The sequence below is a fragment of the Mesoplodon bidens genome, assembly GCF_964165515.1.
Source record: "Mesoplodon bidens genome assembly, chromosome: 18".
Lineage (NCBI taxonomy): Eukaryota > Metazoa > Chordata > Mammalia > Artiodactyla > Ziphiidae > Mesoplodon > Mesoplodon bidens.
Window position 1 is genome coordinate 5,170,923 of NC_138175.1, and position 14,674 is coordinate 5,185,596.

Below are 14,674 nucleotides of genomic sequence, written 5' to 3' on the forward strand. Positions count from 1 at the left end.
TAATGCACCTGCCACATTCCAAAATCATCTCATCCTTCACTTCATCATCTGCCTCCCCTGTCAGAAACGTGAGCGCCCCGAAGGCCAGGGCCTTCCCATCGCTTCACCTGGGACAATATCTCCCTGCACACAGTAGGTGCTTAGTAAGTATTTAGTGAATGCATAAAGGATGGAGGTGATGCAGGAAGGGTCTGCAGGGCAGATGCTGTTCCCGATTTGTGACACGCGTCTCAGGGACTCGGGGAGTGAGGCTGTGTCCCTTCAGTGCTCTTTCAACTCTACCAGCCTGTCCGCCTCCACTGCTCTTGAAAATAAAAATATCTTTCAGAAGTGACTTCCAGGGACATCAATAATGCATACTATTCACCCAAAAGGCCGAGACTTGATATTTAAACTTAAGATCAGCTCATCAAGCCATTTAAATCATAGATGCTTCCGTCTGCTTATAGGATTACGTCACACATCACACATCTGGATTTCTGACAGCCTTGTTCATCCAGTCATTAGGCCCAGACGTTTTTACCACCCCCCGATGAACCTTCTAGAATTGACTCCTCCTCTCTCATGCTTTCACATTGTGCTCTTTTGTTACTCATTATTCTCTGCCTGTTCTCACACACACACGCGCACACACACATGTGCATGCACACACGCACACACACGTGCACGCACACATACACGCGCGCGCGCACACGCACACACGCGCACACACACACACGCACACACACACTCTTTGCTTGCTGTTTCCATGAGAGGTGGAACTGTGTCTCACTAGATCTTTCTATCCCCCAGCCCTAGGCTCCATTTTGCCAAATACACGTTAAGGTTCTTTCCCCAAAATTATCCTTCAGGTAATAGAGAGTTACTGTATGTTTAAACCCTTCCAAAGTACCTCAGATCATGAGATACTTTCAGTTACTTTCTTTTGAGCAACAACGTCTATTTGGGAAAGACACGTGACTTTAAAACAACCTCAACGGACGCTAGCAGGAGTAAGGGAGAAGACCTGGGCCTTTTCCGAAAGAGTTTCATTTTTACAGGGAAAATAACATAGGGATGACTGATACACTAAAAAATTAAATGGACAAAAAAAACCAAGCCTAAAACATTCTCCAGGGACTTCCCTGGTGGCGCAGTGGTTAAGAATCCACCTGCCAATGCAGGGGACACGGGTTCGAGCCCTGCTCTGGGAAGATCCCACATGCCGTGGAGCAACGAAGCCCGTGCGCCACAACTACTGAGACTGCTCTCTAGAGCCCACAAGCCACAACTACTGAGCCTGCGTGCCACAACTACTGAGCCTGCGTGCCTAGAGCCTGTTCTCTGCAACAAGAGAAGCCACCGCAGTGAGAAGCCCGCGCACCGCAATGAAGAGCAGCCCCCGCTCGCCGCAACTAGAGAAAGCCCACGCGCAGCAACGAAGACCCAACGTGGCCAAAAATAAATAAATTAAATTAATTAATTACAAAACAAAAACAAAAACAAACCTTCTCCCTTCTGCCTCTGCAGCTCCCTTTACCCACGGCGGCAGCCCCTGCACATCCTCTACGCTGAGCTGTCCAAGACTGCAACCACTAGCCTGTGAGGCTACTTGAATTCAAGTTAAATAAAATGAAGACTTCAATTCCTTGGGTGAAGTCCTCAGTAGCTATATGGGACTAGTGATGCCGTCCCAGGCAGCACACATGATAGAACATTCCAGAAAATCCTATGGCACAGCACTGTGCTAAGCAGACAGGCCCAGGAGGAATGGGGAGACATTTTCGTCTTTCTTTTTTAAATGTCTTTGGGGAGGGCTGTGTGATAACCAAATGGCAAAGCAGGAATGTCCGGGCAGGAAAGAGGCTGGCGGGCAGCTGAGCAAATGGCCGGAGTTCATTACTGAGTTGTCCACCCCCTTCAGCTAGAGTTCTGATGCCTCAGCTTGTTCAAGCCCCGCCTCTCAGCCTCTTCCGATCCCCCCTTTAAGAATCCAGTGAAAATTCCGAATGCCTCCCTAGGAAAAACGCACACATTTTTTGCGCACTTTATCACAAGTTTTGTGGACTACCCTCTCCCCACAGCCATTCCCGTCACCCGTGGCCCCCAAGCTGGGCACCAGGCTTAAGACACCAGTGACAGAGTGGAGGCCCAGAGAGGTTGAATGACACACCCAAGGGCATGTAGCAATCAGCTGGCAGGGCAGAGACCAGGTTTCCTAACCCCCAGTAAGACATGCTCCTCCCATATCACATTACAAAGGATATAAATATTGCCAAACTTTTTGTCAAACTCACCAGCCCACTGGCTCCTCTGATGAACCAAAAAGTCCCAGGGGGGGTCTCTGACTTACCAGTTACATTCAGGAGGTACCAGCTTGGTCAGCTCTTCCAGAGATTTCTCCGACCTGTACTCCTGGCAGGAAGCATGTGAAACGTGGTGTTTAAGAGGGAGGCTTCCACAGAGCTCCCATCAGCCCGGGTGACCCCGCCCAGGACCTCAGGACACACATTACACACCTGGATGAAGGCCACGGTGACCACAATCAGCACGGCCTAGGGGGCAAACGGGAGGGGACGTTAACACCCAACTGCCCAACGACAGGTGAAGGAGCCCAGGGGAGGCAAGGGGGGGGCATCGTCTTGCAAAATATTATTTCCTTTCTTCTTGCAAAATAAAAGCACTGTACAGAAATTTAGAAAACAGATGAGCCAGAAAAGCACCTCCAGTTCCGGCACCTAGAGATTCACATCTGGGGGTTATCTTTCTAGATTTTTCAGCATAGATACACTTACAACACAGCATCATCTAGTACAGAGATAATCGTTTATATCTCAACAGCAGCTAATAAACATCAGTCCACATCAGAAGATGCGGACCTAGCCTCAGGCTTTCGAACGGAAGCACCGAATTCCACTGCATGGAAGGAGTCTGTTTTTGTATTTTAAAAGACGGCACCTGACAGATAGAAGGAAGCAGGAAAGAAAGTCATCAAAATGTGTTCAGAGCCCCATTTAAAAGGTCACATACTGTATGAGTCCATTTATAGGAACTACCCAGAACAGGTAAATCCGTGGGGACAGCGATGGTGGTTTCAAGGGGCTGGTGCGGAGGGGGAAGGAGAGCGTCTGCGTAATGGGTACGGGGTCTCTTTTAGGGTGAGGAAAACATTTTGGAACTAGACAGAGGTGGTGGTGGCACAACACTGTGAATGTAGTAAATGTCCCTGAATGATTCACTTTAAAACAGCTCATTTTTTAAATTAAAAAAAAAAACATTTTTTTTAAAGGTGCCCAACGGTTCTCTCTGTGTAATGATTACGAACAATGATTCTTGTTTTGTTTTGTTTTTGTTTTTTTTGGACGCACCACACGGCACGTGGGATCTTAGTTCCCTGACCAGGGATCGAACCCACGTCCCCTGCCGTGGAAGCACAGAGTCTTAATCAGTGGACTGCCGGAGAAGTCCCCGAGCAATCATTCTTTGTACTGCGCCCACAGCCAGGATCCAGCAATTCCACCCAGGGGTCACAGGGGAGGAGTTCATTACAACATTGTTCCTGACGGCAAAGAACTAGAAGCCACCAGCGAAACCGCCAAGAGAGCGACAGCCAAGGAACCAGGACGCCCTCCTTGCGGGTAGAGAAGGATGTGGATTTCCTGTCCTTTCTTTCTGTTGTGTTTTCTTTTTCTAAAAAAATCTACAGCCAAACTCTTTTTTCCTTGCACAACAAAGACAAGCACAGACTCAGCAAGCCCCTTGGCAGCCGGGTCTGGGATCAGGGCGCTGCCCCCCCGACGGGGTGCACTCACCATGGCGATGCTGATGGCATCCTCGTACTTCTTTGTGAGGATGCTCACCAAGGCAGAGGCCAGAAGCAGCAGGATCAGGGGGTTCTTAAACTGAAAAATGAACACAGGGCAGGGGGATCTTTTCTAGGCTCACAGAGATCAGAGGCTGGGCTTTCTCCTGTGTAGCAGCGTCAGCTCTTCACTCACAGCCCGCTTCCAGGCCAACCCTCCAGTGATCCGAGGGCTAGGAGAGGAGGAGGACCACCGCCACCCGATGGTTCTCCTCCACCTGAAGACCCACCACTGCAGTTTCACTGACATCAACTTCCTGGGGTCATCCTGACACTGTCCCTGTCAAGACGCCAGCCCTGGCCCTGCCTTTGAGTTCTTGGTCTTGCTGTGCCACATCTCCACGATGCTCCAGGTCAGAATCTTCCCCTCTGATGGGATGCCAGCCCTGGTCCAGCAGGGCCAAGGGGTCCTCTCTCACCACACCAGTCCTGCAATCCTGTGTGTCCCAATGACAACAATCCACTCTTGTAACTGCCTCTGGGAGCTCCAGTGATGTCCCTCCTGAGAAAAAGTGTTCCAGAAACTTCCCAAAGGATTTTTACTTTATTATTTTATGTACAGTGGTCTTCTCTTATCAGTGGTTTTGCTTTCCACAGTCTCAGTGACCTGTGGTCAACTGTGGTCCAAAGATATTAAATGGAAAATTCCAGAAATAAATAATTCATAAGTTTAAAATTCTGTGCCGTTCTGTGTAGCATAATGAAGCCTGTGCTATCCCATTCCATCCTGCCTGGGATCCCCAACCAAACACATCCTCTGCTCCTGGCACCCAACCACTGACACCCTCGTGGCTCAATGATCCAGGATGACATGAAGCAGATAAGCCTCCCTCTATGTCACAATGCCTGCGTCACTCCCGTCACTTCAGCTCTTCATGTAGGCATTGTACCATCTCACATAATCACAAGAAAAAGAAAGGTGAGTACAGTACAATGAGATATTTTGAGAGAGAGAGAGAGAGAGAGAGAGAGAGAGAGAGATTAATTCACATGGCTTTGATTACAGTATATTGTTATAATGGTTCTATTTTATTATTACTGCTGTTAATCTCTTACTGTGCCTAATTTATTAATTAAACTGTATCATAGATATGTATGTACAGGAAGAAACATAGTATATATAGGGTTTGGTACTATCAACTGTTTCAGGCATCCTTTGGGGTCTTGGCATGTACCCTCCACAGGTAAGGGGGGACTACTGTATCTGTCTCATTTCACACATACATTTCAATTGTTACAGACAAGTGAAAGGAGGCATAAACACAAACATATAAAAACAGGATCGGGGAGAGTAGACCAAAGATCAGGATCAGGGTGGGAGTCAAAATATCAATAAGAAAATCATGGTTGTTTAAATTGGGGCTGTACCTTTGGCTCTGAGCTTCCCAGCAGCAAAGGCAAAAAGGGAAATGTGATCAGATGTGTGATTTGTACTGCTGACGTTAAGAAGCACATCAGCATCATGCCAGTGTGGTACATGAAGGGATCTAATGCCTCTCACCCCAGAACTGCTGTGTTTTAACTCCTCTGAATGAGGGACAGGGCACTTTGCGGTCAGCTCACGGGCCACCTGGTGTCAGCCACCGCGTCTACTGTGAATCCTCAAGACTGAGCAACTCAAATGTATTTCACCTTCTTAGCTACAATTTTTCTGCGACTGTATCAAATTATTTGTCTCTATTCTCTGCTAGAATGTAATCTTCTTAAGCACACAGGCCATACCCATCCTGGGGTCCCCAGTCCTTCCAGGACCCAGAAGGGGATCTGAGCACATGGGGAGGCAGGCAAGAGCTCAGGAATCTGATAGAATTCCAGCTGTCTCCACCATGACGTCATTGACAGACCTCGAGCAAGCCTCTGACTTCTCCAGCCCCTCCCCCCCCTCGGCTGATGGGAGGACTAAAGGGCATAAGGAGGGTAGAGTGACCTGCCCAGTGGGTGGCACACAGTAGGTGCTCAGTACCTGGGAGCCAGAAGGACCAAGACTGATTACAAAAGGCACTGGATAAACACTGGTCAAAGGGAGGAATCGTGGCTGCCTGAGCTCCAGAAAACGGTCCCTCTTATCAGGGCTCTTGATCCAATAGCTGGCCCTCAGGGCAGCTTTCCCATCGGATCCTCGCCAGGGCTGGGCTGGGCTGGGGTAGAGGGGGTCATCACACCTTCAGAGAGAACCACACCTCAAAGCCAGCTTGCCTGGGAGCCCCGGTGCTCCGGTCTGAGACACACTGGTGGGAGTCAACCCCAGGAGACCCGCGAAAGAGCTTCCCACAAAACCTTGAAACCTGCATCAGAGTTTCTGAGATGGACCTTATTCAATTAGCTACAGGCTTCTTCCCAAGAGTGATGTCTTCAACATGTAAATAAACTATGTATATCCATTTTACGGATCTCATAAGCCATTCCATGGGCATGAGTCCACAGATTAGGAAAAGGGATTAGATTTAAAGGGCACGCCATTGAAAAGCAAAGGGTGGGCTTTGTTTAGACCCCGAGTCTAACAAATCAACTGTGAAGAGGTGCCTTTGAGGCATGTGGGGAAAACCAGCTCTGGACCAGGCACTGGATGATGTGAATGAAGTGCTCATGGTCTTACTGGGATAATAGTATTGTTGTTATGGTTTTAAAAAAAACAAACAAAAAAAGACAGTCTTCCCTGGCTAGTGGTTAGGACTCTGAGCTTCCACTGCAGGGGGCATGGGTTCGATCCCTCATCAGGGAACTAGGATCCTGCGTGCCGTGCGGGGCGGCCATAAATACATACATACATACATACATACATACATACATACATGCATAAATGAATGAATGAATGAATGAATGAATGAATGGGCTTCCCTGGTGGCACAGTGGTTGAGAGTCCGCCTGCCGATGCAGGGGACATGGGTTCATGCCCCGGTCCGGGAAGATCCCACATGCCGTGGAGCGGCTGGGCCCGTGCGCCATGGCCGCTGAGCCTGCGCGTCCAGAGCCTGTGCTCTGCAGTGGGAGAGGCCACAGCGGTGAGAGGCCCTCGTACAGCAAAAATAATAAATGAATGAATGAATGAATGAATGAATGAATGAATGAATGAATAAATGAGAGAGAGAGAGAGAGAGAGAAAGAACAATGTCCTCCAGGGCAGAGATAAACACCAAAGTATAGATGGTAAAATGATTCCGTATCTAGAATTTGCTTTAAAATGCTGCAGAGAAAAAAGGGGGATAAAAAATGGGGCAAAACGGGTTGACAATTAGTAAAGCTAAATGGTGGATACATGGGGTTTATTATCTAATTCTCCCTCCTAATGTGTGTGTGTGTGTGTGTGTGTGTATATATATATATTTGTTTTTGCGGTACGCGGGCCTCTCACTGTTGTGGCCTCTCCTGTTGTGGAGCACAGGCTCTGGACGCGCAGGCTCCGGACGCGCAGGCTCAGCGGCCATGGCTCACGGGCCCAGCCGCTCCGCAGCATGTGGGATCTTCCCGGACCGGGGCATGAACCCGTGTCCCCTGCATCGGCAGGCGGACTCTCAACCACTGCGCCACCAGGGAAGCCTGCCTAATGTATATTTTTGAAATTTTCCCTAATAAAAGGTTTTGGTCAGAGAAGTTCCAGTTTTGGTCCTGAGAGCACCTGGAAGCACCGGAGATGGGGGTCAGGGGATCGGGGGCAGTTTGCAGAGGGAAGGGGCTGCCGAGAGTCCTTGGGCTAGACTCAGAGCTGCCCAGCAGAGCTCACAGCCATGGCCAAACACCACCACCCCGGAGAGGGACACACCCTTTCCTTGGAAGTCCAGGGAGGAGGAAGGGCCAGATAAAGGGGCAAAGCAGCTAAGAGTGTATTAGCGTCCTGGGGATGCAGCGATAAATGACAACTCGGGGGGCTTAAAACGAGAGACTTATTCTCTCACAGTTCTGGAGGCCGGAAGTCCAGAATCAAGGTGTCGGCAGGGCCGTGCTCTCTCTGGAGGCGAGGCCCCAGGGCCTCCTAGGGGAGGACCCTTTCCTGACTTCCAGTTCCTGGTATTGCCGGCTTGTAGACACATCACTCCACCTCTGCTGTCCTAGGGCCTTCTCCCCTCTGTGGGTGTCTGAGTCTCTTCTAAGGACACCAGTCACTGGACAGAGGCCCACCCTAACCCAGTATGACCTCATCCTCACTCATCACATCTGCAAAGACCTTATTTCCAAATAAGACCATATTCTGAGCTTCCAGGTGGATGTGCATTTTGAGGGGACGCTATTCAACCTCTCACAGGGAAAGAGAACCCCTCAGTTCAGTGGAGTTAAGAATAAGATTTCATTTCAGCCCCGAGCCCATCACAGACTTCCCACCCAGTTGGACAGAAGTGAGGGGTGAGGAGGCACAAACACGCCCTGAACACCCGTCATGCACCTGCATTCTCCAGGCCACCTTCTGAGGCCGGGTTACCCCACATGCACCAGGCCTCTCCTCAGGGCCTTTGCACGTCCCCCTCCTGCAGCCTCCTTCATCCAGACCCTACCACGGCTCCTCCCCTCACTTCACTGGGTCTCTGCTCAGACATCGCCCCCTCCAGACACCAGTCAGATGCCTCTGCTGGCCACCCAGTTCCCCGCCGGCATGTCCTCACTCCTGTCTTGACTCATCTCCTCAGGCCACGCCCACTGGGTGCTGTATCACTCACCGAGTGTCTGTTTCCCTGAAACCAGAAACTTGGTTTAGGCCACTGCTCTATGCACAGTGCCTCGAGCAGGCCAGGAGCACTAAAGGCGTTTATCTAGAATGAATGAACGGATAGCCAATGCCCATTGTTAGGTGGGGGAATCGGAGGCTTGGTGGGGTTGGAACTCCTGATCCCGGTCACCCAGCGGGGCTCAGCACTGGGTCTGCACTGCCCCGGCGGCGTGTCCTCCTGGCCAGGTCACTTTTGCGACGCCGCCTGGATCCCTGCCCTCACCTCTCCCGGCCCTGGCTGGCAGCTCCCTCCCTCCCTGCAGGCTGTACCCAGTGGAGACTCAGAGAGTAGGGGGCCTGTTTCTGCACAAGGGACCCCTCCAGCCATGGGCTCAGGGCTAGCTCATGGGTCCACAGTCCTGGCAGGGACGCTCTGAAGGCTGCGACCACATGCTGGCCTCACCATGAACTCTAATTCCAAGCCCATAATCTCACCCCGTCCCCATGAGGCTGGACCTGAGCAACCCTCCAGGCCGACAATGATACCACCAGTCTCCCTCCCTCCCTCCCTCCCCTCCTGGAGACCATCCCAAGCACCTGCCCTCTCCCCCTCAAAACAGGTGAGTCACCGTGAGACACAGCACACAAGTGTCAGATGCAATGGGAATATCCCACCACGTGCCACTAGTGCTGCCCTGGCCACAGATAATCAGACTCTTCTGGCTCTTGGGGCCCCTCCTAAGCCCATAAGTAAAGGGGGACAGGCAGAAAGCGGTCTGGTGAAACCATACTGTGCGGTGAAACAGTGGCACACTGGAGACGTTCGTTACAATGACAGTAACAACTGCAACAACCAGCATTTCCTGAGCACCTCCTCCAGGCCACGCCCTGTGCTCAGTGCTTTACCTGCATCATTTCGTAGGCTCCTCCCAACCCCATGACACAGGTACTGCTAAGTAGTCCTGCTTGATAAATGACCAACCTGAGGCTCTGAAAGAAACTGAACTGCCAAGGCTTTCATTAGATCAGGCAACTCCAAAACCTGTGCTCTTAACAGCTACGCTCAAATCAAACCAGGGCTAACTGGCAGACACTGGGAGCTGGGGCAAGCTTTATTAGGCACTTAATATGGGCTAAGCTTCTTCTTTTGTAAAACTCAGAACAGGAGGTACTTATTAGGCCTATTTTCTAGATGGGGACAATTGAGGCTCAAGGAGGAGCAACAGTCACAAGGCTGACGCGGGAGCTGAACCCGGCTGACTCGAATCTACCTTGGCCTCATGACTCCAGGGCAGGGATCTTGGGTCACGCTAAGGTAGAATTCCTAATGCTGAGTCTCCTGAGACAGAGAAGCACAGCTGCCTCGTGAAGTGGTTGTGTTCCCTGTCACTGCAGGTGACAGACAGGAGAATCACAGCATCTGGCATGTAGCAGATGCTCAATGAACAAAAAGAATGAATAAGTGAGAGGACATGGACTTCCTGTGCCCATCAAGAGCGGGAAAACATGGCCATCGGGAGCTGCCTTCCAATCCCGCGAGGATTCCCTGAGATGGATTCCTGAACTGATGAGGCGAAGAAGAATAAGCATGTTTCCTGCTCTTAGAAACTGAAGAGGTTTCATTCCTGGAAAGGGCCTGGCTGGAGGCTGGAGGTGAGCCCTTGGCGTGAGCGAGAGGCCAGGTGAGCAGGTCCTAGTGGAAGGGGCAGCCAGGGCAGAACTGACCAAGGCCCCATTCCAGAAGGGAGAATGTCCCTCACAGCCTGCGTGTCTGCCCCCTTCCCTGAACGACACCTTCCAGGAGTCTCTGCTGCCTCTTCCCAACACTGGGATTCCAGGAAGTTTCTGGGTTGGCCAGAACCACCTGCATACCTAGAAGCCTATATTGGTGCCAAAATGCGTCAATGAATGACATCCCTAGGGCACTGAGAACCGACCAATGAGCAGGGTGGGGACTGCAGGAGAATGGAGGGTGAGGATGCTGCAAAGAGGTCTGTGATTGGTCCCTGAACTGACCAATCAAGAAAGCCCTAAGTGTGAGCCAGGGGAAGGCAGCTGAAGCCGGGCAGCCCTGAGTTAGGCTAAGAGGGAGGTGTCAGGGCTGGGAGAGGGTGCAAAAGGCCAGAGGGGAAACTGAGGCAATCTGCATGGCTTCACGTTCTCATGGCTTCATGGGAAGTTCTGCCTGTTAACTGGAGCTTTCAGAGCTGGTCCTGGGGGGTGGGGGGTTGATTTCTAGACAGGAATTTGCAGCCGTGTCTATTTCCATTTTCCCCCCCCTTCCCAGTGGCTTCCAGGAATTTGACTCATGCACCATGCATTCAGCACCAGTGGCAGAGGCTAAGAGGGCCGGGGCTCTGGAACCAGATGCCTGGCTTCATTTCCCGGCAGTGCCACTAACTACTGCGTGACTCTGGGCCCTGGCTGCCAGATAAACTACAGGTCACCCAGTTAAATGTGAATTTCAGATAAACAAGGAACTTTTTTTTTTTTTAAGTATAAGTAGGTCCCATGCAACATTTGGGACATAGATAAAAAAAGAACAGTTTTTTCATGTATGTGAAATTCAAATGTAACAGGGCATCCTGTAACTTCATTGGCTAAATCTGGCAACCCTACACAGCCTTGGGAAATATTTCAGCTTCTCTGTATTTCACCCTCCTCATCTCGAAGTGGGGATTAGGAGGAAGATTAGTAAGTTGATGCTTGCTTACTTACTCAGTCAGCATGTGCCTGGCACATGGTAAACCCTCCATGAATGAAACAACTACCGTTCATGGCCATGGCTGCTGGGGTAGTTAGTGATCCCTCCTGCCGGCTAAGAGCAGCCTGAATGGGGAGAGCCTTGTTTAACTTTGTAGTACAGTTGCTCCACACCCTGGGACTTGTCCACGGACACCCTCAATCCATACTTAAACAATGAATGGCTGTCCCCCACCCCTACCCCCCAGGCTTACACGAGTTCATTCACGGAATGACAGCTACAGTCCTACCTGATCGAGATATTTCTTCCACACGGGTTCTGTGTTATCAGCGACAAACTCATTCCAGCCATGGACCAGCCTGCGCTGTGTCACTGAGAACTCTGACAGCCCGTTCTGTAAATCCACCTGGAGGGAGAAGGATGGGCCGGTAAGGATTAAGGAGCCCAAGTCACAGGATTCCCACTCTGGAAGCCAGCCGCTTTCACGATGCTCAAGGAAAATGGGCTGTCACAGAGGAGAGGGCACCAGTTCAAAGACAGCCTTGGGCCTACATTTCAAGGAGTGCAATTGTAGTATGGACACCTGGAGATGCAGGAACACTTACGTTTCATCTTTAGAAAAATGGGCGGGCCTGGGAATGTAAAATGGTGCAGCTGCCATAGGAAACGTTATGGAAGTACCTCAAAAAATTAAAAATAGAACCACCATACAATCCAGCAATTCCACTTCTGGGTGTATATACCAAGAGAACTGGAAGCCCATCTCAAAGAGATATTTATCCACCCATATTCATAGCAGCATAACATACAATAGCCAGAGGTGGAAGCAACCCAGTGTCCACCGATGCATGAATGGATAAGCAATATGCGGTGAGGACACACACACACCACACACCACACACAACACACACACACACACCATGTTTGCTCAGTTATCTAAGTAAAGATAATTAAAAACATAAAGCAAGCAAAGTCCTTCAGCCTCAGAGGGGAGCCTCATGGAATGGAAGGGGTTTCTTGGTTTGGGTTTTGTCTTGTACTGGCCAGGAATTCAAATTCGCTGGAGAAACTGGTGAGATTTGTTTGCAGTCACTGGAAACACCATGGATTAGAAAAGATGAAGCATGTGCACAGCAGATGGTGAAGAGTTTGAGCTTTGATGTCAAAACACCTGGACTCAACTCTGGCTGTGCTGCTGTGGAACCGTGTGGGTCCCCTGAGACATCCTCTGTCTCCCATCAACAGGTACACAGAGAGCTGGGAGGATCCTGGCTGCTAGGAAGGGCCTTGAGGATTAGCGCCACTGCCATTAATGTGGATGCCATTCCTGGTGGAAATCAGAATGGTTCAGCAGCGATAGTCTTTTCTAACAGTGACGATAAACAAGTACTACAGCACAGAATTCTAAAGCCACTTTCAGGACTTTGGATTGCTTTCTTCTTACTCTAAAAACCCTACCGCACCTGGCATCAGATACAAATCCAATCCTTACATAAAATGCTTCGGCCAGATCCTCTCTGTGGCATTTGCTTGCTTCCTTGGCTGGCAGAGCAACCACCGTCTTCTCTTTCTCGATGGCTTTCAGCTCATTCTGTCCATCAATCTGTGAAAAACAGCAGGATTGCTATCAGGCACATTGGTTTTGTACCGACATGTCTTTTTAAAGTATAACATACAAAGAGAAAGTGTGCAGATCTTAACTGTACAGCTCGAATTTTCACAAACTGACCCATATAACCAGCCTCCAAATCGAGAAACAGACATTACCAGCCCCCAGGAGATTTGTTTGGCTGGGGTTTGAACTTTGTGTAAATGGTAACATGCAATATATATGCTTTTGACTCAAGGTTATTAGTGAGATTCATGCATGATGTGTGTAGTGATGGTTCGCTAATTTTCAGGGCTGCATAATATTCCACCAAATGACTAGAGCACAATTTATTTATCTGTTCTACTGCTGATGGATTGTTTCCAGTTGTTGGCTATTACAGATGCAACCACTGGAACTCACAAAGCTGACAGAACAAGGCAACAATGCACAGGCTTAGAACCCTGGACCCTGAACGTCTGGGATTCTCAGTTAAGTGTGCCCCATACCACAGAGAGTGCCCCCTGATGGTGACTGGCGATATCACAGCCTGTTCTAGGAGATGTCTGCAATAACCTAAGGAGGGTGGGGAACCTGGCCAAGGTCTGGGTGTCTAGCAGGTCTGGGAAGAAGCCACATGAAACACCTGAAGGGTGTGGGAGGACACGGTACCACAGAGGAGACCTCATAATTAGGAAAACGCTGAGTATTTTTGCAAAATTATTCCTGGTATTCTGACACCTAGAACATGATAATCATCTTTTCCTTTTCCACCAGGTAGTCTGGCACTGGGAAGGAGGAAGGGGAGAGGCACTGGCCAACCTCTTCCTTCAGCTGGAACAGAGACGGTAAATTCCTCTTGCACTTCTCGCCATCCCCCACCCCCGCCCCCATCTCCCAAATGCCTTGTTTGCTTAGAAAAGCACTGCTAACCACACCCACTTCCTGGGGGGTGCTTCTCACTGTGCCAGTGACCAGGAAGCAACCCATGATTATTACACAGATCACTGGACAGACTCTCTCTTCTTAAGTCAAGCTTACTTTCTTCACTGTGCAAGATCCACTTCCCGGAGAAACGCCCATCACAGCCGAGACGGGATGTTTTTTCTGCTCTCAAGACCTGGTTCGGTCGTACCAAATCAAGCGCTCAATCCTTGCACACACTGCAGATGGACACAGTCCTGGGATTACAGGACCTGCCTGCCTGGCTGTTCTCCAGCTGACCACTTCTGTCTGGCATGACCACACCCAATTCACTTTTTATGCAGCATCTCAAGCAACCCTGAAGGTATAAATCTAGCCCCCTCCTCTACCTTCTGCTCTCTGTCTGTCTGTCTCTAACACACACACACACACCCGCACCATGCTGGGAACATCTGGATAGACTCCAGGTACAGGGCAGTACCCAACCGTCTCCAACAGGGCTGCCGCAGACCCGACCTCACATCCACCCTCCATGCTCTCCTGGTCTTGGGTGGAGCAGCAGCATACTAGCTAAGAACCCACTGCCCACTGGAGGAGTCCTGTGTCCCCCGGGAATGGACTGCTCCGGTGCCCCTGCAGAGGATGGCACATTTTCCCGACTGCCAAACCAAACTTTAAATCCAGGGTTCTCAACCAAGGGCAGTTTTGCCTCCTGGGGGACTTTGGCAGTGTCTGGAGACATGTTTGGTTGTCATAATGGGGGTCAGGGGTGCTACTGGCATCTAGTGGGTAGAGGCCACATGTGCTGCCAAGCATCCTACAAGGAATGACCTGGAACAGAAATGTCCATACAGCTGAGGGCGAGAAGGCCTGCTTTAGAAATAGATGATGGGGGGCTTCCCCGGTGGTCCAGTGGTTAAGACTCCACGCTCCCAATGCAGGGGGCCCAGGTTCGATCCCTGGTCAGGGAACTAGATC

The 14,674-nt window shown here is 50.3% G+C and overlaps 1 protein-coding gene across 1 annotated transcript in view; it reads right to left on the reverse strand.

Annotated features, from left to right (window-relative positions):
* ATP2C2 (ATPase secretory pathway Ca2+ transporting 2) overlaps positions 1-13,666 on the reverse strand; it is a gene marked incomplete at its 5' end in the record, with an annotated part of 49,533 nt that extends 35,867 nt beyond the window's left edge. The window contains 6 exons of the mRNA XM_081215304.1: positions 2,333-2,394; positions 2,499-2,534; positions 3,792-3,881; positions 11,474-11,590; positions 12,677-12,787; positions 13,595-13,666. Of these exons, the coding sequence (XP_081071430.1) occupies positions 2,333-2,394; positions 2,499-2,534; positions 3,792-3,881; positions 11,474-11,590; positions 12,677-12,787; positions 13,595-13,666 (488 nt within the window). The remainder of the gene's footprint in view (positions 1-2,332; positions 2,395-2,498; positions 2,535-3,791; positions 3,882-11,473; positions 11,591-12,676; positions 12,788-13,594) is intronic.
* Between the last annotated feature and the right edge of the window lie 1,008 nt (positions 13,667-14,674).